Source organism: Engystomops pustulosus, chromosome 2 (assembly GCF_040894005.1).
Source record: "Engystomops pustulosus chromosome 2, aEngPut4.maternal, whole genome shotgun sequence".
Lineage (NCBI taxonomy): Eukaryota > Metazoa > Chordata > Amphibia > Anura > Leptodactylidae > Engystomops > Engystomops pustulosus.
This window is the reverse complement of record NC_092412.1, coordinates 1,943,554-1,969,814: the sequence shown is the minus strand read 5'-3', so window position 1 is coordinate 1,969,814 and position 26,261 is coordinate 1,943,554. Positions and strand designations below refer to the sequence as shown.

At 45.1% G+C, this 26,261-nt stretch overlaps 1 protein-coding gene across 1 annotated transcript in view; it reads left to right on the top strand.

Annotated features, from left to right (window-relative positions):
• The window catches only part of LOC140116348 (vomeronasal type-2 receptor 26-like), a 71,706-nt gene extending 45,818 nt beyond the window's left edge, over nucleotides 1-25,888 (top strand). Inside the window, exons 3-7 of the mRNA XM_072132876.1 lie at nucleotides 14,693-14,725; nucleotides 15,393-16,199; nucleotides 21,596-21,853; nucleotides 24,268-24,388; nucleotides 24,990-25,888. Coding sequence (XP_071988977.1) covers nucleotides 14,693-14,725; nucleotides 15,393-16,199; nucleotides 21,596-21,853; nucleotides 24,268-24,388; nucleotides 24,990-25,888 — 2,118 coding nt within the window. The remainder of the gene's footprint in view (nucleotides 1-14,692; nucleotides 14,726-15,392; nucleotides 16,200-21,595; nucleotides 21,854-24,267; nucleotides 24,389-24,989) is intronic.
• The last annotated feature ends 373 nt before the right edge of the window (nucleotides 25,889-26,261 follow it).

Sequence of the window (26,261 nt, the reverse complement as noted above, 5' to 3'; positions counted from 1 at the left end):
GGAAAGTGGGGAGTGAATACAAGAGAACATACAGGAAAGTGGTGAGAGACTACAAGAGAACAGACAGGAAAGTGGTGATTGAATACAAGAGAACAGACAGGAAAGTGGTGAGAGACTGCAAATTAACAGACAGAAAAATGATGACTGACTGCAAGAGAACAGACAGGAAAGTGGTGAGTGACTACACGAGAACAGACAGGAAATTGGTGAGAGACTACAAGAGAACAGAAAGGAAAGTGTTGAGAGACTACAAGAGAACAGACAGGAAAGTGGTGATTGAATACAAGAGAACAGACCGAAAAGTGGTGAGAGACTGCAAATGAACAGACAGGAAAGTGGTGAGGGACTACAAGAGAACAGACAGGAAAGTGGTGAGTGACTACAAGAGAACAGACAGGAAAGTGGTGAGTGACTAGAAGAGAACAGACCGGAAAGTGGTGAGTGACTACAAGAGAACAGACAGGAAAGTGGTGAGAGATTGCAAATGAACAGACAGGAAAGTGGTGAAAGACTACAAGAGAACAGACAGGAAAATGTTGATTGAATACAAGAGAACAGACAGGAAAGTGGTGAGAGACTGCAAATTAACAGACAGGAAAGAGATGAGTGACTACAAGAGAAAAGACAGGAAAGTGGTGAGTGACTACAAGAGAACAGACCGAAAAGTGGTGAGAGACTGCAAATGAAAAGACAGGAAAGTGGTGAGTGACTACAAGAGAACAGACAGGAAAGTGGAGAGTGACTGCAAGAGAACAGACAGGAAAGTGGGGAGTGACTACAAGAGAACAGACAGGAAAGTGGAGAGCGACTGCAACAGAACAGACAAGAAAGTGGTGAGTGACTACAAGAGAACAGACAGGAATGTGGTGAGTGACTACAAGAGAACAGACAGGAAAGTGGTGAGAGACTACAAGAGAACAGACAGGAAAGTGTTGAGAGACTACAAGAGAACAGACAGGGAAGTGATGAGTGACTACAAGAGAACAGACCGGAAAGTGGTGAGAGACTGCAAATGAACAGACAGGAAAGTGGTGGGTGACTACAACAGAACAGACAGGAAATTGGTGAGTGACTACAAGAGAACAGACAGGACATTGGTGAGTGACTACAAGAGAACAGACAGGAAATTGGTGAGTGACTACAAGAGAATAGACAGGAAAGTGGTGAGTGACTATAAGAGAACATACAGGAAAGTGGTGAGAGACTACAAGAGAACAGACAGGAAAGTGGTGAGTGACTACAAGAGAACAGACCGGAAAGTGGTGAGAGACTGCAAATGAACAGACAGAAAAGTGGTAAGTGACTACAAGAGAACAGACAGGACATTGGTGAGTGACTACAAGAGAACAGACAAGAAATTGGTGAGTGACTACAAGAGAACAGACAGGAAAGTGGTGAGTGACTACAAGAGAACAGACAGGAAATTGGTTAGTGACTACAAGACAACAGACAGGAAATTGGTGAGTGACTACAAGAGAACAGACAGGAAAGTGAAGAATGACAACAATAGAACAGACCGGAAAGTGGTGAAAGATTACAAGAGAACAGACAAGAAAGTGGTGAGAGAATGCAAATGAACAGACAGGAAAGTGGTGAGTGACTACAAGAGAACGGATAGGAAAGTGGTGAGTGAGTACAAGAGAACAGACAGGAAAGTGGAGATTGACTGCAACAGAACAGACAGGAAAGTGGAGAGTGACTGCAACAGAACAGACAGGAAAGTGGTGAAAGACTACAAGAGAACAGACAGGAAAGTGGTGATTGAATACAAGAGATTTGACAGGAAAGTGGTGAGAGACTGCAAATGAACAGACAGGAAAGTGGTGAGTGACTACAAGAGAACAGACAGGAAAGTGGTGAGAGACTGCAAATGAACAGACAGAAAAGTGGTGAAAGACTACAAGAGAACAGACAGGAAAGTGGTGATTGAATACAAGAGATTTGACAGGAAAGTGGTGAGAGACTACAAGAGAACAGACAGGAAAGTGGTGAGGGACTGCAAATTAACAGACAGGAAAGTGGTGAGTGACTAGAAGAGAACAGACAGGAACGTGGTGAGTGACTACAAGAGAACAGACAGGAAAGTGGTGAGTGACTACAAGAGAATAGGCAGGAGAGTGGTGATTGACTACAACAGAACAGACAGGAAAGTGGTGAGTGACTACAAGAGAACAGACAGGAAAGTGGTGAGGGACTGCAAATTAACAGACAGGAAAGTGGTGAGTGACTAGAAGAGAACAGACAGGAACGTGGTGAGTGACTACAAGAGAACAGACAGGAAAGTGGTGAGTGACTACAAGAGAATAGGCAGGAGAGTGGTGATTGACTACAAGAGAACAGACAGGAAAATGGTGAGTGACTACAAGAGAACAGACAGGAAAGTGGTGAGTGACTACAAGAGAATAGACAGGAAAGTGGTGAGTGACTACAAGAGAACAGACAGGAAAATGGTGAGTGACTACAAGAGAACAGATAGGAAAGTGGGGAGTGAATACAAGAGAACAGACAGGAAAGTGATGAGTGACTACAAGAGAACAGATAGGAAAGTGGGGAGTGACTACAAGAGAACAGATAGGAAAGTGGGGAGTGAATACAAGAGAACATACAGGAAAGTGGTGAGAGACTACAAGAGAACAGACAGGAAAGTGGTGAGTGACTACAAGAGAACAGACAGGAAAATGGTGAGTGACTACAAGAGAACAGATAGGAAAGTGGGGAGTGAATACAAGAGAACAGACAGGAAAGTGATGAGTGACTACAAGAGAACAGACCGAAAAGTGGTGAGAGACTGCAAATGAACAGACAGGAAAGTGGTAAGTGACTACAAGAGAACAAACAGGAAATTGGTGAGTGACTACAAGAGAACAGACAGGAAAGTGGTGAGTGACTACAAGAGGACAGACAGGACATTGGTTAGTGAGTACAAGAGAACAGACAGGAAATTGGTGAGTGACTACTAGAGAACAGACAGGAAAGTGATGAATGACAACAAGAGAACAGACCGGAAAGTGGTGAGAGACTACAAGAGAACAGACAGGAAAGTGGTAAGAGACTGCAAATGAACAGACAGGAAAGTGGTGAGTGACCACAAGAGAACAGACAGGAAAGTGGTGAGTGACTACAAGAGAACAGACAGGAAAGTGGTGAGTGACTACAAGAGAACAGACAGGAAAGTGGAGAGTGACTGCAACAGAACAGACAGGAAAGTAGTGAGTGACTACAAGAGAACAGACAGGAAAGTGGTGAGTGACTACAAGAGAACAGACAGGAAATTGGTGAGTGACTACAAGAGAACAGACAGGAAAGTGGGGAGTGACTACAAGAGAACAGACTGGAATGGGATGGGTGACTACAAGAGAACAGACCGGAAAGTGGTGAGAGACTGCAAATGAACAGACAGGAAAATGGTGAGTGACTACAAGAGAACAGACAGGACATTGGTGAGTGACTACAAGAGAACAGACAGGAAATTGGTGAGTGACTACAAGAGAACAGACAGGGAAGTGGTGAGTGACTACAAGAGAACAGACAGGACATTGGTGAGTGACTACAAGAGAACAGACAGGAAATTAGTGAGTGACTACAAGAGAACAAACAGGAAATTGGTGAGTGACTACAAGAGAACAGACAGGACATTGGTGAGTGACTACAACAGAACAGACAGGAAAGTGGAGAGTGACTACAAGAGAACAGACAGGAAAGTGGTGAGTGACTACAAGAGAACAGACAGGAAATTGGTGAGTGACTACAAGAGAACAGACAGGAAAGTGGGGAGTGACTACAAGAGAACACACAGGAAAGGGATGAGTGACTACAAGAGAACAGACCGGAAAGTGGTGAGAGACTGCAAATGAACAGACAGGAAAGTGGTGAGTGACGACCAGAGAACAGACAGGACATTGGTGAGTGACTACAAGAGAACAGACAGGAAATTGGTGAGTGACTACAAGAGAACAGACAGGAAAGTGATGAGTGACTACAATGGAACAGACAGGAAAGTGGTGAGTGACTACAAGAGAACAGACAGGAAAGCGGTGAGTGACTACAAGAGAACAGACAGGAAAGTGGTGAGTGACTACAAGAGAACAGACAGGAAAGTGATGAGTGACTACAAGAGAACAGACAGGAAAGTGGAGAGTGACTGCAAGAGAACAGACAGGAAAGTGGTGAGTGACTACAAGAGAAAAGACAGGAAAGTGGAGAGTGACTGCAACAGAACAGACAGGAAAGTGGAGAGTGACTACAAGAGAACAGACAGGAAAGTGGTGAGTGACTACAAGAGAACAGACAGGAAATTGGTGAGTGACTACAAGAGAACAGACAGGAAAGGGATGAGTGACTACAAGAGAACAGACCGGAAAGTGGTGAGAGACTGCAAATGAACAGACAGGAAAGTGGTGAGTGACTACCAGAGAACAGACAGGACATTGGTGAGTGACTACAAGAGAACAGACAGGAAATTGGTGAGTGACTACAAGAGAACAGACAGGAAAGTGATGAGTGACTACAATGGAACAGACAGGAAAGTGGTGAGTGACTACAAGAGAACAGACAGGAAAGCGTTGAGTGACTACAAGAGAACAGACAGGAAACTGGTGAGTGACTACAAGAGAACAGACAGGAAAGTGATGAGTGACTACAAGAGAACAGACAGGAAAGTGGTGTGTGACTACAAGAGAACAGACAGGAACGTGGTGAGTGACTACAAGAGAACAGACAGGACATTGGTGAGTGACTACAAGAGAACAGACCGGAAAGCGGTGAGTGACTACAAGAGAACAGATAGGAAAGCGGTGAGTGACTACAAGAGAACAGACAGGAAAGCGGTGAGTGACTACAAGAGAACAGACAATAAAGTGGTGAGTGACTACAAGAGAACAGACAGGAAAGTGATGAGTGACTACAAGAGAACAGACAGGAAAGTGGTGAGTGATTACAAGAGAAAAGACAGGAACGTGGTGAGTGACTACAAGAGAACAGACAGGACATTGGTGAGTGACTACAAGAGAACAGAAAGGAAATTAGTGAGTGACTACAAGAGAACAGACAGGAAAGTGATGAGTGACTACAATGGAACAGACAGGAAAGTGGTGAGAGACTAAAAGAGAACAGACAGGAAAGCGGTGAGTGACTACAAGAGAACAGACAGGAAAGCGGTGAGTGACTACAAGAGAACAGACAGGAAAGTGATGAGTGACTACAAGAGAACAGACAGGAAAGTGGAGAGTGACTGCAAGAGAACAGACAGGAAAGTGGTGAGTGACTACAAGAGAAAAGACAGGAAAGTGGAGAGTGGCTGCAACAGAACAGACAGGAAAGTGGAGAGTGACTACAAGAGAACAGACAGGAAAGTGGCGAGTGACTACAAGAGAACAGACAGGAAATTGGTGAGTGACTACAAGAGAACAGACAGGAAAGTGGGGAGTGACTACAAGAGAACAGACAGGAAAGGGATGAGTGACTACAAGAGAACAGCCCGGAAAGTGGTGAGAGACTGCAAATGAACAGACAGGAAAGTGGTGAGTGACTACCAGAGAACAGACAGGAAAGTGGTGAGGGACTGCAAATTAACAGACAGGAAAGTGGTGAGTGACTAGAAGAGAACAGACAGGAACGTGGTGAGTGACTACAAGAGAACAGACAGGAAAGTGGTGAGTGACTACAAGAGAATAGGCAGGAGAGTGGTGATTGACTACAAGAGAACAGACAGGAAAATGGTGAGTGACTACAAGAGAACAGACAGGAAAGTGGTGAGTGACTACAAGAGAATAGACAGGAAAGTGGTGAGTGACTACAAGAGAACAGACAGGAAAATGGTGAGTGACTACAAGAGAACAGATAGGAAAGTGGGGAGTGAATACAAGAGAACAGACAGGAAAGTGATGAGTGACTACAAGAGAACAGATAGGAAAGTGGGGAGTGACTACAAGAGAACAGATAGGAAAGTGGGGAGTGAATACAAGAGAACATACAGGAAAGTGGTGAGAGACTACAAGAGAACAGACAGGAAAGTGTTGAGTGACTACAAGAGAACAGACAGGAAAATGGTGAGTGACTACAAGAGAACAGATAGGAAAGTGGGGAGTGAATACAAGAGAACAGACAGGAAAGTGATGAGTGACTACAAGAGAACAGACCGAAAAGTGGTGAGAGACTGCAAATGAACAGACAGGAAAGTGGTGAGTGACTACAAGAGAACAAACAGGAAATTGGTGAGTGACTACAAGAGAACAGACAGGAAAGTGGTGAGTGACTACAAGAGGACAGACAGGACATTGGTTAGTGAGTACAAGAGAACAGACAGGAAATTGGTGAGTGACTACTAGAGAACAGACAGGAAAGTGATGAATGACAACAAGAGAACAGACCGGAAAGTGGTGAGTGACTACAAGAGAACAGAGAGAAAAGTGGTGAGAGACTACAAGAGAACAGACAGGAAAGTGGTAAGAGACTGCAAATGAACAGACAGGAAAGTGGTGAGTGACCACAAGAGAACAGACAGGAAAGTGGTGAGTGACTACAAGAGAACAGACAGGAAAGTGGAGAGTGACTGCAACAGAACAGACAGGAAAGTAGTGAGTGACTACAAGAGAACAGACAGGAAAGTGGTGAGTGACTACAAGAGAACAGACAGGAAATTGGTGAGTGACTACAAGAGAACAGACAGGAAAGTGGGGAGTGACTACAAGAGAACAGACTGGAATGGGATGGGTGACTACAAGAGAACAGACCGGAAAGTGGTGAGAGACTGCAAATGAACAGACAGGAAAATGGTGAGTGACTACAAGAGAACAGACAGGACATTGGTGAGTGACTACAAGAGAGCAGACAGGAAATTGGTGAGTGACTACAAGAGAACAGACAGGGAAGTGGTGAGTGACTACAAGAGAACAGACAGGACATTGGTGAGTGACTACAAGAGAACAGACAGGAAATTAGTGAGTGACTACAAGAGAACAGACAGGAAATTGGTGAGTGACTACAAGAGAACAGACAGGACATTGGTGAGTGACTAAAAGAGAACAGACAGGACATTGGTGAGTGACTACAAAAGAACAGACAGGAAAGTGATGAGTGACTACAATGGAACAGACAGGAAAGTGGTGAGAGACTAAAAGAGAACAGACAGGAAAGCGGTGAGTGACTACAAGAGAACAGACAGGAAAGCGGTGAGTGACTACAAGAGAACAGACAGGAAAGTGATGAGTGACTACAAGAGAACAGACAGGAAAGTGGAGAGTGACTGCAAGAGAACAGACAGGACATTGGTGAGTGACTACAAGAGAACAGACAGGAAATTAGTGAGTGACTACAAGAGAACAGACAGGAAAGTGATGAGTGACTACAATGGAACAGACAGGAAAGTGGTGAGAGACTAAAAGAGAACAGACAGGAAAGCGGTGAGTGACTACAAGAGAACAGACAGGAAAGCGGTGAGTGACTACAAGAGAACAGACAGGAAAGTGATGAGTGACTACAAGAGAACAGACAGGAAAGTGGAGAGTGACTGCAAGAGAACAGACAGGAAAGTGGTGAGTGACTACAAGAGAAAAGACAGGAAAGTGGAGAGTGACTGCAACAGAACAGACAGGAAAGTGGAGAGTGACTACAAGAGAACAGACAGGAAAGTGGTGAGTGACTACAAGAGAACAGACAGGAAATTGGTGAGTGACTACAAGAGAACAGACAGGAAAGTGGGGAGTGACTACAAGAGAACACACAGGAAAGGGATGAGTGACTACAAGAGAACAGACCGGAAAGTGGTGAGAGACTGCAAATGAACAGACAGGAAAGTGGTGAGTGACGACCAGAGAACAGACAGGACATTGGTGAGTGACTACAAGAGAACAGACAGGAAATTGGTGAGTGACTACAAGAGAACAGACAGGAAAGTGATGAGTGACTACAATGGAACAGACAGGAAAGTGGTGAGTGACTACAAGAGAACAGACAGGAAAGCGGTGAGTGACTACAAGAGAACAGACAGGAAAGGGATGAGTGACTACAAGAGAACAGACCGGAAAGTGGTGAGAGACTGCAAATGAACAGACAGGAAAGTAGTGAGTGACTACCAGAGAACAGACAGGACATTGGTGAGAGACTGCAAATGAACAGACAGGAAAGTGGTGAGTGACTACCAGAGAACAGACAGGACATTGGTGAGTGACTACAAGAGAACAGACAGGAAATTGGTGAGTGACTACAAGAGAACAGACAGGAAAGTGATGAGTGACTACAATGGAACAGACAGGAAAGTGGTGAGTGACTACAAGAGAACAGACAGGAAAGCGTTGAGTGACTACAAGAGAACAGACAGGAAAGTGGTGAGTGACTACAAGAGAACAGACAGGAAAGTGATGAGTGACTACAAGAGAACAGACAGGAAAGTGGTGTGTGACTACAAGAGAACAGACAGGAACGTGGTGAGTGACTACAAGAGAACAGACAGGACATTGGTGAGTGACTACAAGAGAACAGACCGGAAAGCGGTGAGTGACTACAAGAGAACAGATAGGAAAGCGGTGAGTGACTACAAGAGAACAGACAGGAAAGCGGTGAGTGACTACAAGAGAACAGACAATAAAGTGGTGAGTGACTACAAGAGAACAGACAGGAAAGTGATGAGTGACTACAAGAGAACAGACAGGAAAGTGGTGAGTGATTACAAGAGAAAAGACAGGAACGTGGTGAGTGACTACAAGAGAACAGACAGGACATTGGTGAGTGACTACAAGAGAACAGAAAGGAAATTAGTGAGTGACTACAAGAGAACAGACAGGAAAGTGATGAGTGACTACAAGAGAACAGACAGGAAAGTGGTGAGAGACTAAAAGAGAACAGACAGGAAAGCGGTGAGTGACTACAAGAGAACAGACAGGAAAGCGGTGAGTGACTACAAGAGAACAGACAGGAAAGTGATGAGTGACTACAAGAGAACAGACAGGAAAGTGGAGAGTGACTGCAAGAGAACAGACAGGAAAGTGGTGAGTGACTACAAGAGAAAAGACAGGAAAGTGGAGAGTGACTGCAACAGAACAGACAGGAAAGTGGAGAGTGACTACAAGAGAACAGACAGGAAAGTGGCGAGTGACTACAAGAGAACAGACAGGAAATTGGTGAGTGACTACAAGAGAACAGACAGGAAAGTGGGGAGTGACTACAAGAGAACAGACAGGAAAGGGATGAGTGACTACAAGAGAACAGCCCGGAAAGTGGTGAGAGACTGCAAATGAACAGACAGGAAAGTGGTGAGTGACTACCAGAGAACAGACAGGAAAGTGGTGAGGGACTGCAAATTAACAGACAGGAAAGTGGTGAGTGACTAGAAGAGAACAGACAGGAACGTGGTGAGTGACTACAAGAGAACAGACAGGAAAGTGGTGAGTGACTACAAGAGAATAGGCAGGAGAGTGGTGATTGACTACAAGAGAACAGACAGGAAAATGGTGAGTGACTACAAGAGAACAGACAGGAAAGTGGTGAGTGACTACAAGAGAATAGACAGGAAAGTGGTGAGTGACTACAAGAGAACAGACAGGAAAATGGTGAGTGACTACAAGAGAACAGATAGGAAAGTGGGGAGTGAATACAAGAGAACAGACAGGAAAGTGATGAGTGACTACAAGAGAACAGATAGGAAAGTGGGGAGTGACTACAAGAGAACAGATAGGAAAGTGGGGAGTGAATACAAGAGAACATACAGGAAAGTGGTGAGAGACTACAAGAGAACAGACAGGAAAGTGTTGAGTGACTACAAGAGAACAGACAGGAAAATGGTGAGTGACTACAAGAGAACAGATAGGAAAGTGGGGAGTGAATACAAGAGAACAGACAGGAAAGTGATGAGTGACTACAAGAGAACAGACCGAAAAGTGGTGAGAGACTGCAAATGAACAGACAGGAAAGTGGTGAGTGACTACAAGAGAACAAACAGGAAATTGGTGAGTGACTACAAGAGAACAGACAGGAAAGTGGTGAGTGACTACAAGAGGACAGACAGGACATTGGTTAGTGAGTACAAGAGAACAGACAGGAAATTGGTGAGTGACTACTAGAGAACAGACAGGAAAGTGATGAATGACAACAAGAGAACAGACCGGAAAGTGGTGAGAGACTACAAGAGAACAGACAGGAAAGTGGTAAGAGACTGCAAATGAACAGACAGGAAAGTGGTGAGTGACCACAAGAGAACAGACAGGAAAGTGGTGAGTGACTACAAGAGAACAGACAGGAAAGTGGAGAGTGACTGCAACAGAACAGACAGGAAAGTAGTGAGTGACTACAAGAGAACAGACAGGAAAGTGGTGAGTGACTACAAGAGAACAGACAGGAAATTGGTGAGTGACTACAAGAGAACAGACAGGAAAGTGGGGAGTGACTACAAGAGAACAGACTGGAATGGGATGGGTGACTACAAGAGAACAGACCGGAAAGTGGTGAGAGACTGCAAATGAACAGACAGGAAAATGGTGAGTGACTACAAGAGAACAGACAGGACATTGGTGAGTGACTACAAGAGAACAGACAGGAAATTGGTGAGTGACTACAAGAGAACAGACAGGGAAGTGGTGAGTGACTACAAGAGAACAGACAGGACATTGGTGAGTGACTACAAGAGAACAGACAGGAAATTAGTGAGTGACTACAAGAGAACAGACAGGAAATTGGTGAGTGACTACAAGAGAACAGACAGGACATTGGTGAGTGACTAAAAGAGAACAGACAGGACATTGGTGAGTGACTACAAAAGAACAGACAGGAAAGTGATGAGTGACTACAATGGAACAGACAGGAAAGTGGTGAGAGACTAAAAGAGAACAGACAGGAAAGCGGTGAGTGACTACAAGAGAACAGACAGGAAAGCGGTGAGTGACTACAAGAGAACAGACAGGAAAGTGATGAGTGACTACAAGAGAACAGACAGGAAAGTGGAGAGTGACTGCAAGAGAACAGACAGGACATTGGTGAGTGACTACAAGAGAACAGACAGGAAATTAGTGAGTGACTACAAGAGAACAGACAGGAAAGTGATGAGTGACTACAATGGAACAGACAGGAAAGTGGTGAGAGACTAAAAGAGAACAGACAGGAAAGCGGTGAGTGACTACAAGAGAACAGACAGGAAAGCGGTGAGTGACTACAAGAGAACAGACAGGAAAGTGATGAGTGACTACAAGAAAACAGACAGGAAAGTGGAGAGTGACTGCAAGAGAACAGACAGGAAAGTGGTGAGTGACTACAAGAGAAAAGACAGGAAAGTGGAGAGTGACTGCAACAGAACAGACAGGAAAGTGGAGAGTGACTACAAGAGAACAGACAGGAAAGTGGTGAGTGACTACAAGAGAACAGACAGGAAATTGGTGAGTGACTACAAGAGAACAGACAGGAAAGTGGGGAGTGACTACAAGAGAACACACAGGAAAGGGATGAGTGACTACAAGAGAACAGACCGGAAAGTGGTGAGAGACTGCAAATGAACAGACAGGAAAGTGGTGAGTGACGACCAGAGAACAGACAGGACATTGGTGAGTGACTACAAGAGAACAGACAGGAAATTGGTGAGTGACTACAAGAGAACAGACAGGAAAGTGATGAGTGACTACAATGGAACAGACAGGAAAGTGGTGAGTGACTACAAGAGAACAGACAGGAAAGCGGTGAGTGACTACAAGAGAACAGACAGGAAAGGGATGAGTGACTACAAGAGAACAGACCGGAAAGTGGTGAGAGACTGCAAATGAACAGACAGGAAAGTGGTGAGTGACTACCAGAGAACAGACAGGACATTGGTGAGTGACTACAAGAGAACAGACAGGAAATTGGTGAGTGACTACAAGAGAACAGACAGGAAAGTGATGAGTGACTACAATGGAACAGACAGGAAAGTGGTGAGTGACTACAAGAGAACAGACAGGAAAGCGTTGAGTGACTACAAGAGAACAGACAGGAAAGTGGTGAGTGACTACAAGAGAACAGACAGGAAAGTGATGAGTGACTACAAGAGAACAGACAGGAAAGTGGTGTGTGACTACAAGAGAACAGACAGGAACGTGGTGAGTGACTACAAGAGAACAGACAGGACATTGGTGAGTGACTACAAGAGAACAGACCGGAAAGCGGTGAGTGACTACAAGAGAACAGATAGGAAAGCGGTGAGTGACTACAAGAGAACAGACAGGAAAGCGGTGAGTGACTACAAGAGAACAGACAATAAAGTGGTGAGTGACTACAAGAGAACAGACAGGAAAGTGATGAGTGACTACAAGAGAACAGACAGGAAAGTGGTGAGTGATTACAAGAGAAAAGACAGGAACGTGGTGAGTGACTACAAGAGAACAGACAGGACATTGGTGAGTGACTACAAGAGAACAGAAAGGAAATTAGTGAGTGACTACAAGAGAACAGACAGGAAAGTGATGAGTGACTACAATGGAACAGACAGGAAAGTGGTGAGAGACTAAAAGAGAACAGACAGGAAAGCGGTGAGTGACTACAAGAGAACAGACAGGAAAGCGGTGAGTGACTACAAGAGAACAGACAGGAAAGTGATGAGTGACTACAAGAGAACAGACAGGAAAGTGGAGAGTGACTGCAAGAGAACAGACAGGAAAGTGGTGAGTGACTACAAGAGAAAAGACAGGAAAGTGGAGAGTGACTGCAACAGAACAGACAGGAAAGTGGAGAGTGACTACAAGAGAACAGATAGGAAAGTGGCGAGTGACTACAAGAGAACAGACAGGAAATTGGTGAGTGACTACAAGAGAACAGACAGGAAAGTGTGGAGTGACTACAAGAGAACAGACAGGAAAGGGATGAGTGACTACAAGAGAACAGCCCGGAAAGTGGTGAGAGACTGCAAATGAACAGACAGGAAAGTGGTGAGTGACTACCAGAGAACAGACAGGACATTGGTGAGTGACTATAAGAGAACAGACAGGAAATTGGTGAGTGACTACAAGAGAACAGACAGGAAAGTGATGAGTGACTACAATGGAACAGACAGGAAAGCGGTGAGTGACTACAAGAGAACAGACAGGAAAGCGGTGAGTGACTACAAGAGAACAGACAGGAAAGTGATGAGTGACTACAAGAGAACAGACAGGAAAGTGGTGAGTGACTACAAGAGAACAGACAGGAACGTGGTGAGTGACTACAAGAGAACAGACAGGACATTGGTGAGTGACTACAAGAGAACAGACAGGAAATTAGTGAGTGACTACAAGAGAACAGACAGGAAAGTGATGAGTGACTACAATGGAACAGACAGGAAAGTGGTGAGAGACTAAAAGAGAACAGACAGGAAAGCGGTGAGTGACTACAAGAGAACAGAAAGGAAAGCGGTGAGTGACTACAAGAGAACAGACAGGAAAGTGATGAGTGACTACAAGAGAACAGACAGGAAAGTGGAGAGTGACTGCAGGAGAACAGACAGGAAAGTGGTGAGTGACTACAAGAGAAAAGACAGGAAAGTGGAGAGTGACTGCAACAGAACAGACAGGAAAGTGGAGAGTGACTACAAGAGAACAGACAGGAAAGTGGTGAGTGACTACAAGAGAACAGACAGGAAATTGGTGAGTGACTACAAGAGAACAGACAGGAAAGTGGGGAGTGACTACAAGAGAACAGACAGGAAAGGGATGAGTGACTACAAGAGAACAGACCGTAAAGTGGTGAGAGACTGCAAATGAACAGACAGGAAAGTGGTGAGTGACTACCAGAGAACAGACAGGACATTGGTGAGTGACTACAAGAGAACAGACAGGAAATTGGTGAGTGACTACAAGAGAACAGACAGGAAAGTGATGAGTGACTACAATGGAACAGACAGGAAAGTGGTGAGTGACTACAAGAGAACAGACAGGAAAGCGGTGAGTGACTACAAGAGAACAGACAGGAAAGCGGTGAGTGACTACAAGAGAACAGACAGGAAAGTGGTGAGTGACTACAAGAGAACAGACAGGAACGTGGTGAGTGACTACAAGAGAACAGACAGGAAAGTGATGACTGACTGCAAGAGAACAGACAGGAAAGTGGTGAGTGACTACAAGAGAACAGACAGGAAAGTGGTGAGTGACTACAAGAGAACAGACAGGAAAGTGGTGAGTGACTACAAGAGAACAGACAGGAAAGTGGTGAGTAAATACAAGAGAAGAAAATGTAAAGTGGTGACTGACTACAAGAGAACAGACAGGAAAGTGGTGAATAAATACAAGAGAAGAGACAGGAAAGTGAGAATGACTACAAGACACAGAAGACCAACTGCACCAACAGAATAACCACAGTCATTATATTAGACAGGTAGGAAATATCTCGGAAGGATTCACCTCCCTCAGAGCCATGAAAAGTGGAGAACTTTCGTATTGAATCCATTGATCTCTCTGACATTAGTGGTGGTTATGGTATTTACTTGTGGACTCATTCAGAGACTTATGGACACTTCTATTACTAAGATTTTTCGTCAGGAAATTAAAGAAGAAGATGTATACAACGACCTGAAGACACCGCGTGATGATCAAGAGTTTCAAATATGAAGGGATAATAACTGAGGAATTAAAGGAAACCTACCACTTGACGTGGTAGGTGTAAGATGCATACACCGAGCACCAGCTCAGGGGGAGCTGGTGCCAGTGCTTACTTCCATTAGTGCCCTAAACCGCTATATCACGGTTTAAACACTTTTTATTCTTTACAGCAGAAGGAGCTTCTGCGCACCAAGCGCGTGACCGTACGCGCAGCTCCCCGGCATTTCCTATGTAGGTACTCGCAAGGTCACGCGCTTTGTGCGCCGAAGCTCCTTCTGCTGTAAAGAATAAGAAGTGTTCAAACCGTGATATAGCGGTTTAGGGCACTAATGGAAGTAAGCACTGGCACCAGCTCCCCCTGAGCTGGTGCTCGGTTTATGCATCTTACACCTACCACGTCAAGTGGTAGGTTTCCTTTAAGATTTTATGCATTTAGACATTTAGAAAAGGAGGGAATGTACCATATGTTTATATAATATCCTAGATCATAGATGTAATAAAGATCCCAGGAATCCCAAAACATAATGCATGGCCTTATGTTACTGAAGATAAGTTTGACATTTGAGAAAGTAGTTTCTTATTTTCTATAGACTGACCTTTCCCTTTGTTCCATAACTCCACAATATGTTTCTCAAATGATGGTTTCTTGGTTAAGAAGACTAGTTTGAACCCGGCTTTTCCCAGCCCTTAGATAAAGCCTATATTTGTGGTCAAAATAAGTCTGATAATGTAGTCCAGTTAGCGTGTGGACTCCATTCAGCTCTTATTGTACGAGAATAAAGAAAATTTCCCATTGGCATTCAGGGCGTGTCACCATGTGCATTGTGACTGATCTCACATATAATAACATCGGGATTTTCTACTCTCCAGATCAGCTACGGGGCCATGGATCCCATCTTTACAGACAGTGTACAATTTCCACATGTTTACCGGACGGTTCCCAATCAGAATTATCAGCATCGGGCCGTGGTCCAATTATTGAGACATTTTGGATGGAATTGGGTGGGAATCTTGAGTGCAGATGATGACAGCAGCGAGAGGGGAAGCCGAGACCTGAAGAATCTCATCCTGAGCAGTGGAGGTTGTGTGGAGTTTATGTACACTGTGTCTGATAAAAGGCAAAGAGAAAATGTGGAAGAAAAAATCCAGTCGTCATTGTCTAAAGTTGTGATTGTCAACAGTGATGTTTACTTTACGAGCAGTGTAATACTTCACTTATGTGTAATGAAATGTGGTAAAGTCTGGATCTTTCTGTCAGGTCTGACCTATTTTCAATTATCTGAAGTAGTATACACCTCAGAGGTGCTAAACGGGTCGCTGACCTTCCTCCTCCATAAGGGGAACATCCCTGGCCTGAGGGAGTTTATATACAACGTGACCCCCTATGGTCACAAAGAGGACTCTCTATTAAAAGACGTTTGGATCGATTTGTTTGGTTGTTATCCCTTGTTGGCCAATATCAATGGGACTGTTCCGGCCCTTGATCTTTGTTCTGGTGATGAGACGTTGGAGTCCGTATCACTTCATCTCTATGATGTGGTCAATTTCAGAATTGTGCACAGCATTTACACCGCCGTCTACATTGTGGCCAATTCTCTTCATGAGATGCTGATGGACAAATCCCATGGAATCATCACAGACCCTTCCATCCTGGAGAGACCTCTACAGCCGTGGAAGGTTTTCCATTACTTTTTATGTCCAAGTTGCATGTTGTTTGAAACAGAAGATCTTTGCTTCCTGTGACAAGAGTACAACAGGCTTTATGGTTACAGGACCGCCCTGAAACAAAGAAGCTTCATGGTTGTTGTAAACGGGTTATAGTAGTCCCCACGCAGTAACGTAACATTGCTATACACAACCTGTTGTAGTTATCTAACTCTCAGGATTAGGCTTCCTCACATCCCTCCTGTCACACTTCTGTTACATTGGTTTCACCACAGGACAAAACCAGAAACCAGACCACATTACCAGCTTCAGGGTAACCATTCTACTCCTCAGCAAATGCCAGGATAAAGTTGCATATAATCCCTTCCAGACATAGGCTTCCTGCACACATGGGCCACATTTATCAGGAGTAGTGAAGTCTGTACTAGGTGCAGATATTGACCTAATACATCACTACCAGTGTGTAGTCAAAAAGTTGAACAGCCTGGCATCATCCAAAAAAAATCAACTTTGAAATGAGATGTTGAATGAGATGAGAAGGTTGAATGAATAAAGTCAGGGAGGCAGATAGTTAAACACAGAAGTCAAGCTCTCCCTTCCCTTTAAACCCCAACTCCCATATGATTGACATCATGCACATCTGATCAATGATGTCCCTGGATGCCACACCATCCATTACAGTGCAGTGTGCATTCTAAACAAATTCACATTTCACTTTTAAGTTAATTTTCTGCCGCCACAACCAGCCATGAAAGAAACATCATCTAGAAGCAGCTCAGCTGCTTGATAACATATTGCTAGTGGTTTATTAAGCCAATTTATGATGACACGTTTCCAATAACATAGATAGAGATGGGCGAATCGATTCAAATGAATTGGAATTTCTTTAGAATTTCAGGAGAGCTTCGGTTCTGCACGAATCCAAAGTTTACAGTGATTCATGTGAAAAAATACATTTTTTTCAGCTTTATTAGCAATATGGCCGTGTGCACAACATGTTAAATGGGGCAGAGAACTCTGAGAAGGAGAAATGAACACCCTCGATCACATGTGCAGACCTGTGAGCCAATCAACGACCAGCAGGCTTATGTGATGTCACAGCCCTATAAGAACAGACGGCAGTTTGCAATCCTGTCATTTCACACTGTATGTGCCATCTCTAGCGTCTATCTGAGCGTCTATCAGAAGCTGCGGGAGGGATTTTTTCTCAAAGTCCAGAGTGTCTGTCCATTTTTGGGGTTCTGTATACCACAAATTTCAAGTGTTTTTTGTTGATAAAGTTGATCAAGAAATTTGTGTCAAATCCAGTTAATTAACCACTATGTCAGACCAAGAGGTAGCAGGTGGAGCAGGCAGAGTAAGGGGACGTCGCGGCGGGGGTGGTTCTCTGAGGCCAGAACTAGTGTCATCTAGGTCACCCAATTCCTCAAAATAACATCTGACAACCCCAGCTAAGAGTCTGTGGGTTCGTCAGAAACAACCCTTAGTTGGCATGGCCCAGGAGCAGGTCAGCAGCCCTCACCTGTCCTCTGGCCTCTGTCCTGTTTATTTCCCTCTGCCAGAGATCTACTAGGTTGTCTGGGCTCAGCGCCACTATACAGTGAGGAGGAACTCTTTGAGGACAGTGAGCAGCTGCTTGGCAGTGAAGAGGTGGGGCAGACATCCGCTGCTTCGTGCAGTAGGCAGGAAAGTAGAGATATGGAGAGTGGCACGGGAGGTTATGATGCACTTGCAAGTAGGCAGGCTGTGCATACTGAGACCATTGAGGAGAATAGCAGTGACAGGGAAACACAAATCGAGGATGATGTAGCCGATCGCACTTGGGAGTCGGGTGAAGCCAGGGATTCATCATCATCGTCAGGAGAAGAGAGTGTCAGCTTGCGCACCAGGCAGCGAGGCAGGCAGCAAGTCACTACTGTGGACTTGAGTCAGCAGTGTGGCAGCAATGGCTTTTTTCTGTTCATACAGGCGGTCTAACATATGGCTGCTGGAATTCCAACAGGTGGAAACATTGCATATCAGACCGGGGGAGGCCGTTCTGCCGCTGAAACTCGAGGGGGGTGTGCTTGGCTTTGAAAGAATGGCTGAAGTGCATGCACAGTTTCCTGGCCATATTAAGAATGTCTTGCAGATGGGTGGAAGACTTCAGGAATCTGTTGACAACCAGATTGAACACGTGCGCCATGCAGGCACATGGACCATCCCTCCTCGGTGCAGCGTGGACACCATTTTCCTTCCATTGTCTGTCACCATGGTTCCGATTTTTAGTTGTCCTTGAGAAAGCCACACATTGATTTCTTGTTGCATGACGCGGAGGAGTTCCTCCTCTGTGTGACTTTGTATGCCCAGGCAAATCAGGTGTAGAACTGCGTGACACCGCTGTGCCCTGCACATGTGGTATGATGGAGCAGCACTTGGACTTGTGGAGACTGAGGTGGTGGAGGAAAAGGAGGAGGCGGATACTGGCGCATAAGCAGCAGTTTGACAATGTGGAGGAGAAAGCGGCCTCTCGTGTTCAAGTTGTTGGTGTGGCTGGGCGGGAAGCACTTTCACCCAGTGGGCTGTAAAGGACATGTACTGGCCCTGGCCGTAGTTACAGCTCCACACATCCGCGCTGCCGTGCACCTTGGAAGAAACCGATAAGCTCAAGGACTGGCTCAATTACTACCCTCTGTAACTTTGACGTCGCGGACAGCTCATGCGTGACACTTGTTATTTGCTTAGGTCCTTTGAAGAATCCACCTTATTTGTCAATCACCAGGACTGCGGGATGAATAACATCATTCCACTGCTTCATGTCCTGGAACAGATGCTGCAAAATCTGTCTGGTCAGGGCACTGGAGAAGTGGAGACTACATCTCATGGCCATATGAGTCCGGTGGGGGTTGAACTGGAGGAGGAGGAGGACATTGGAGCACAAGCAGAGTCTGGTGAAATTAGTGGTTTTTCTACTCAGGTGGCAGGAGAGGAAGAGCAGAAGCATCCGGAGGAGGTAGAGGACGAGGCAGATGACCCAGAAGCACTGTGGCAGTATACAGTGTAGATGGAGGCCGGCAGTCCCTCAAAGTCACTTGCACAGATGACCTGCAGCATACTGCTTTGCCTAACTAGTGACAGCCGGATAGTAGACATCCGGCACAGGTGTGACTTTTGGCTCTCCACCCTCTTAGACCCTTGCTACCAGTCCAAAATGGGTGACTTTTTTCCAGCTTCAGAGAGGAAGCAACAACTGGCATACTATAGAGAAATATTGTGCACACGGTTGGCCGCTGCCTATGTGCGCCATTGTCCATCCTCTGTCAGGTCTGACCAGGGGATTCTTGGCAGTCATCGCTCACGTACTACTGCCACGGCTGCTGTGGGGAGCTGGGGGGGGTAGGAACAGTAGCAGCTCCATCAGCAGCAGCTTGTCTGGATTCCTTATTAAGCAACTTCCTTCACCCGCCTAGTGAGGAGGGTAGCCGCCTTGGCCAGCACTTTACCACCCCACGTAGAGGATCCTCTGGACTACAGAGCAGACAAACTTGATGCATGGCCGCGACTTGCGGAGTTTGCAGAAGAGAAGTGGAGAGACTGACCTTTGTCAAGATAAATCATGTGTCGATTGGCCAGGATTTGAACATACCAATGCCTTATGCATCAGATTAGATCAGCCATGACACCTCCTCCAAACGTTGAGAAATGAGTTTGGATATTAACGAGGAGCTCCATCTGCCTCCCTACATCTTTACCAGGGACTGGAATTGTCACTCTCCACACTCTGTCATTGTGCCACTCTCTGGCCTACGATATTGTTGTCACCTCCATAATTTGTCATTGTGCCACTTTCTGACCTTGTGCTACTGCAGCCACTTCCACACTCTGTCATTGTGCCACTCTCTGACCTACTGCTGCTGCTGCCGCCACCAACATACCCTGTAATTGTTCCACTATTGTGGCCTACCATGTTTCCGCCACCTCCATAATTTGCCATTGTGCCACTCTGCAGCCTACGCATGCTGCTGCCAACTGACCGCTGTCTCCCTGGAACACCCTGTGATTTCCATAATGCTGATTTCACCCTCCATCACTCTATGACGTTGCCACTATGTTTGGTTTTCCCCTTCATTTCATCTGCCAGAAGGATGAAAAGCCTCAGGATTGATAGCCAAAAGCAGGAGTGGATACAGAACACACAGAACATGCAAGTATTCTATTTACTGCTCATCTCTGTTTTGGATCCACTCCTGTTTGTTTTAGGCTTTAGCAATACTGATGGATTATTGACCGATTGAAAGAGGACATTGACAGATGAAAAGAAGGGGAAAATGATCAGTGACGTCAATGCAGAATTACTGCCGACATCCTCTGCACTCTTTTGGGGGGTTTCTACATGTATCCGCGTGTAACAGAACAGGTTCTGTCATAATCTATGGAATCATCTGATGTCAGTGTAAAAAGAGTGCACTCTTTGCTGTTATAGTGGGATCTTGGCCCTCAGCTCGGTCCTTTCGAGCCGGCACAGACGTTACCTTGTCAGGCTGCGTTCCTGCTTCGCTTATTTGGTGAAGTTGGCCTCTGTAAGTGCACATGGAAGTGAAGAGTGAAGTGATTCTAAGAGCGGCGGCTGTCATGTGCATGTCATACTAAAACACAGCATTGTCTGAAGACCAAACCACGCTCCCTTTGCATATTTAAACACCCTACAGGCTCTCTGCAGCCAGGAAATACCTGGTGTTCAACGTGATTCGTCATGATTCACTCCATCAGCTACTGAGTACAAGCAGCTGGATGCTACAAGCAGCACATGCAGTGTGAAAATGACGAGATTGGAAATGTGTTTTTATAGGGCTGTGACATCACATAAGCCTGCCGGTCGCTGATTGGCTCATAGGTATGCACATGTGATCAAGGCTGTTCCTTTCTCCTTCCCAAAGTTCTCTGCCCCATGTAACACGTTGTACTCGCGACCATTTTGCTAATAAAGTGGAAAAAAAATTTGTTTCCATGAGTCACCGTAAACTTCGGATTCGTAGTAATCATTACATTTCTTCCCCTCTACTCTATGACTACTATAGCCCCAGCTATAGCGGCACTGAGCTGCAGCACCTATGGTGCTCCCATTATGGAAGCTCCGGGTGCTGCCTCTGCAATGCTTTGACGGAGACCCTGTTGTGCATCAATGCCAGTTACTGTATATTCTGAGCGTACTCTGAATGAGTTATATTAATCCTAGTTGTCTCAGGAATATTGTCCTGGAGAATAAGACAGTTGTGAACATGTGTGTATGAAGACCTTCTCATTGATAATGTCCCATTTTATATGAAGGTGCGGGATTTCCTCACGATTGAAGGCACCTGATATTATGTTGATTCCTGGCTTCCTCTGTATAAGTCTACAATTTGCTGTTGTGTTTGATGTTTTTACAGCTCAATAGATATCTGAAGAGGCTCCATTTTAGTTCTGGCTCCGGGGATGACATTTATTTTAATGAGGAAGGAGAGGTCCCCAGAGATCTTGATCTCCAGAACTGGTTCATTAAGTCTAGTGACTCTACAGAGGAGAATCGCATTACTTTAGAAGATGCCCAGGCTGTTGATGTGGGAACCTACAACCTCTCAGCTCCTGAGGACCAGCGGCTGGTCATCAATGACAGTCACATCTCCTGGCACCAGAGCTTTACCGGGGTGAGTTACCTTGTCTAATGTCATTGCCTTTGCTCCAGTGTTCAGATCTCATGACGTACATTTGTTTAGCTCACCCAGTCAGTGGTAATCACCATTAACACTTTGCAGTTGCACGTACATCCACCCAAACTTACTAAAACACAGCAGAATGAAGGAACATTTGTCTTTACTAGGTTCTTCTTAAAAGTGTAACCATCATCTTCAACAGTACAACAACCGTGTGCTTCAGCTATACTGTTCATGGTCTATGACTGACATCTCTGGTGGCCCAGAGTTCAGTAACAATTTTCTAATGTTGTGCTTCAAGAAGAACCTAATAAAGACAAGTGTTTTGCACCTACAAAAAATCTTCAAGTAGTGCTGGGATCCTTTATTATAATACTCTAATGCATGCTCTGGAGCAAACACGTTGGGCCCTAATGCTTAGGCTACTACCCAGAATGCTTTACCTGATTGCCTTACATAGCCTAGTGGTAAAAAGACAACTCATACCCGATGCCTCTCTGCACCAAAAGGCTAAACATGGAGCAATAGACAGGACAGTAGAAACAGATAAGTATAGTCACCTTCCAGTAGACAGCAGACGACAGTAGAATAGTCTGGACACAAGCCAAAAGTCAGAATACCAGGAAAACAAAAATCAGAATCACAAAAATGGCAGGGAGCTAAGTAGAAATCTCTATAGCCAGCACCCTAGTTAGGGTGGGCAAGACTCTTATGTGATATCGGAGGCCTAAATATCAATTGGGGCAGAACACAGAAGTCACACTGGACTTCCAGTGCAGTTACAAGCAAAGGACAGTGATTTCCAGATGTCCTCGGAAAAACTGGATGGAGACAGGCACATAGTGCAGACCATTGAGATTCCCAATTTCATTGTAATTTATTTCTCCATACTCACAAAAGAGCTTGAAAAACTGTGCAAATAACATGTACAAAAATGTCCTGATACTAGAAACACGCTGCCCGAGCCGGGGCATAGCCTTAGCATCCATTCCACATTCTTACATATCAATCTAACATAAGGCATATAAAATGTATAAAAAGAATAAAAAAATCTCCTATTTTCACGTTTCTTCACTTATTTAAATCTATTTAATTTTTCTAAAGCCTTTTCCCTGTGCTTTAAAAACTTTATATTAAATAATGTCAATCTCAAACAAATTTTAACCAATGAGAGTGTCACCAAAAACATTGACTATTTCTTATTTATTTAAAATTCCCCCTTTACAAAACAGACCCATCATTTTTTTATAAAACCTCTCCACCAATCAGAGGAGTCACACGGACACACCCCACGGTAAACCCAACCTTATGGCCACCCACAATCCATATTCTTTACTTCTAGGAGTTTTCTCCATTTACATGAGCCTCAAACATGGCGCATTTCCAACAACAGAACTTTCTTTCTAGATAGGGGGATAGTTAAAAATATTTCATAAATTGTGTTAGACAGTCGTTGATTTATGTGGATGTATGTCCATATGGACTAAGCTACCGGCTCTGAGTGGGAGAAAAAACACTTATAGGAGAGCAAATGAGAAATATCAAGCAGAGACTCATCACTTTCAGGCTCCAGGGGTAGTGGTCCCGCTGGACCACCGCGAACGATGACGTAAGCCGACACCTGGGAGCAGAATATAAGTGGCAGCCGGTTTTCACCAGAGCACCACCGCAAAGAGGGTTGGACTTTCTGTGGTGTGGTGCCACCAGGTCGCTCCACAGGCACGGCTTTGTCCACGGAGACAACCAAGGTGAGGTACAAAACTGTGGTCGGGGACAGACAAGAGGTCGAGACAGGAAGCACAGGATCAATGTGATAGGCAAAGCAGGAGGTCAAGGCAAGCAGCAAAGGAGCATAGTTAGGGACAGAGCCAGGGTCACAATTGGAATTCAAAACATGACCACAAGGCATCAGGAACACAGCTTTCTCAGAGGCATGAGGCACAAAGATCAAGCAGGGCACAAGGGAAGAAGTTGGCCCTCTACAGACAGCCAGGTGGCCAGCACCAATTAGTGAGGAGGCCGGGACGTGAACGCTGGAGCAAGAAGACTGGAGCACCATAGCTCAGCAGATGGAGGTGTTGTGTCATTATTGTTCATGGACACTGCAGGTTCTAGGTTCAAATCCCAGTCAGGATAAACATTTTTTTTTTAATTGAAATTACTTGTATTATTATAATATGGCTAAAATTTGGGGCATGGCCAGGGAGTGATTGGGGGTGTGGCTTAGGGGGATCGCTACGCGTGCCGCCATTTTGTCCCTCTTTCCTTTTCTCAAATGTTGGGAGGTATGTGTATATATGTATGTGCGGTTGTTGTGCGGTTGTGAAGTGTCCGGTATCTGTCACTACTATCATTTACATTCCATGAACAAACCATTCCGTTATGTCATATCTCTCCAATCATTCCAGATCCCTCGATCATCGTGTAGTGAGAGTTGTGAACCCGGATACCGGAAGAGGACTGAGAGCTTCCACATTTGTTGCTACAGTTGTGTCGTATGTTCTGAGGGGGAGATCTCCAACACCTCAGGTGAGGAGCTAGATGTGTCTGTGTAGATAGGGGGATCACCTACTGAAACCCCCAACACAGAGACCCCCAGCAACCATTCACTGAGCACAGAACTTCCCACAGCTCTCCGTTTCAAACCTCAAAGGCATGAGATAAGGAGGCCAAAAATAATACATTTCTGGAAGTTTGTCTTAATAAATTCTGCAGAAGAGCGATCACTTATTACTCAAAGTATCCTCATAGGGTAATAATCACATCAGACACATAACCTTTAGGCCCCATGCACACGACTATAATGAGACCCGTGACCTTGCCGCAAATTTGGTCTATGGCACCGCATCACATGTGGCAGTATGCGTCAAGTGGCACTGCGACCTTGCCGGGCAGCTGCTGGTCAAACATGGGACATGTCGGAGGCATCTGCTCTGCTCTCTATTGAGAGGTGAGGGGTGAGAAGGTCACGGCCTGGACCAGCACACGTTCATGTACATGAGGCCTTGGATCTCTCAAGAGCTCCAACTCCAAGAGCTCCAACTGCCCATCGCACTTTCCTGCTATCTAGATTTGAGATTTCTACTGTTTCAAATTATTTTGATCATAACTTTACCCTTGTGTATTGTAGACGCAGATGAATGTGTGAAGTGTCCTGAAGATCACTACTCCAATGAGATGAGAACTTCCTGCCTCCTGAAGACCACTGAATTCCTCTCCTATGATGATGGACTGGGAATGTGTTTGGCTCTTCTCTCCATTATCCTTTGTATGATGACTTGTGCTGTGCTGGGGATCTTCTGGAAATATCACCAGACTCCGGTAGTGAAGGCCAATAACCAGAAGATCAGCTATGTCCTCCTGGTGTCTCTACTCTTCTCCTTCCTCTGCTCCTTATTATTCATTGGACGTCCCATGGCAGTTACCTGTTTGCTGAGACAATCCGTCTTTGGGATCTTTTTCACAGTGTCTGTATCTTGTGTTCTGGCTAAATCCTTCTTGGTTGTGTTGGCCTTCAGGGCCACCAAGCCTGGGAGCAAGTTAAAAGATTGGGTGGGGTCTGGTGTGTCCATCAGTGTAGTTGTCCTCTGCTCGGTGGGACAACTCATCATATCCATGGTCTGGCTGATCTCCTCTCCACCATTTCCAGACTATGACCTGCAATCGGACAGTAAGAAGATGATACTACGCTGTAATGAAGGTTCTGCGGTGGCTTTCTACATTCTGATTGGTTACATGGGATTATTGTCCTTATTCAGTTTCCTTGTGGCTTTCCTGGTGAGGAAGTTACCGGCCAGCTACAATGAGGCCCAGCTCATCACATTCAGCATGCTGCTGGTCTGCAGTGTGTGGATCTCCTTCATCCCGGCATATCTCAGCACCAAGGGCAAATACATGGTGGCGGTGGAGGTATTTGCCATCCTGACCTCTAGTGCAGGGCTGCTGGGCTGTATCTTCATCCCCAAGTGTTACATCATCCTGGTCACTCCGGAGATGAACACCAGGCAGAGGCTCATCGGGAAGCAATGAGGACCTCATAGACTGTAGGGACCATGGAGATACATGATCCTATAAATGCTGTTATTATACTGAAGATCCAATGTAAATAATAGGAAATTCCATATACAAAGTGTTAGACACGTGTTATATAGCAGAACATTTCTATATAATAAGTTCTGAGAATAAAAAGTCGTAGATGACAGTTTCTCTGTAATTTGCTATAGAGATAATAATTGTAGTCATTTGGGTGGTGGCCGTTCTGTAACGTGAGCAGAACCTGGAAGCAATATCTTAACCCCTACGGGACTCCGCCTCTTTTGGCTTTAAGGACCCGGCCCCATTTTTCAAATCTGGCCTGTGTCACTATAAGTGGTTATAGCTTTGGAACGCTATGAGATATCCA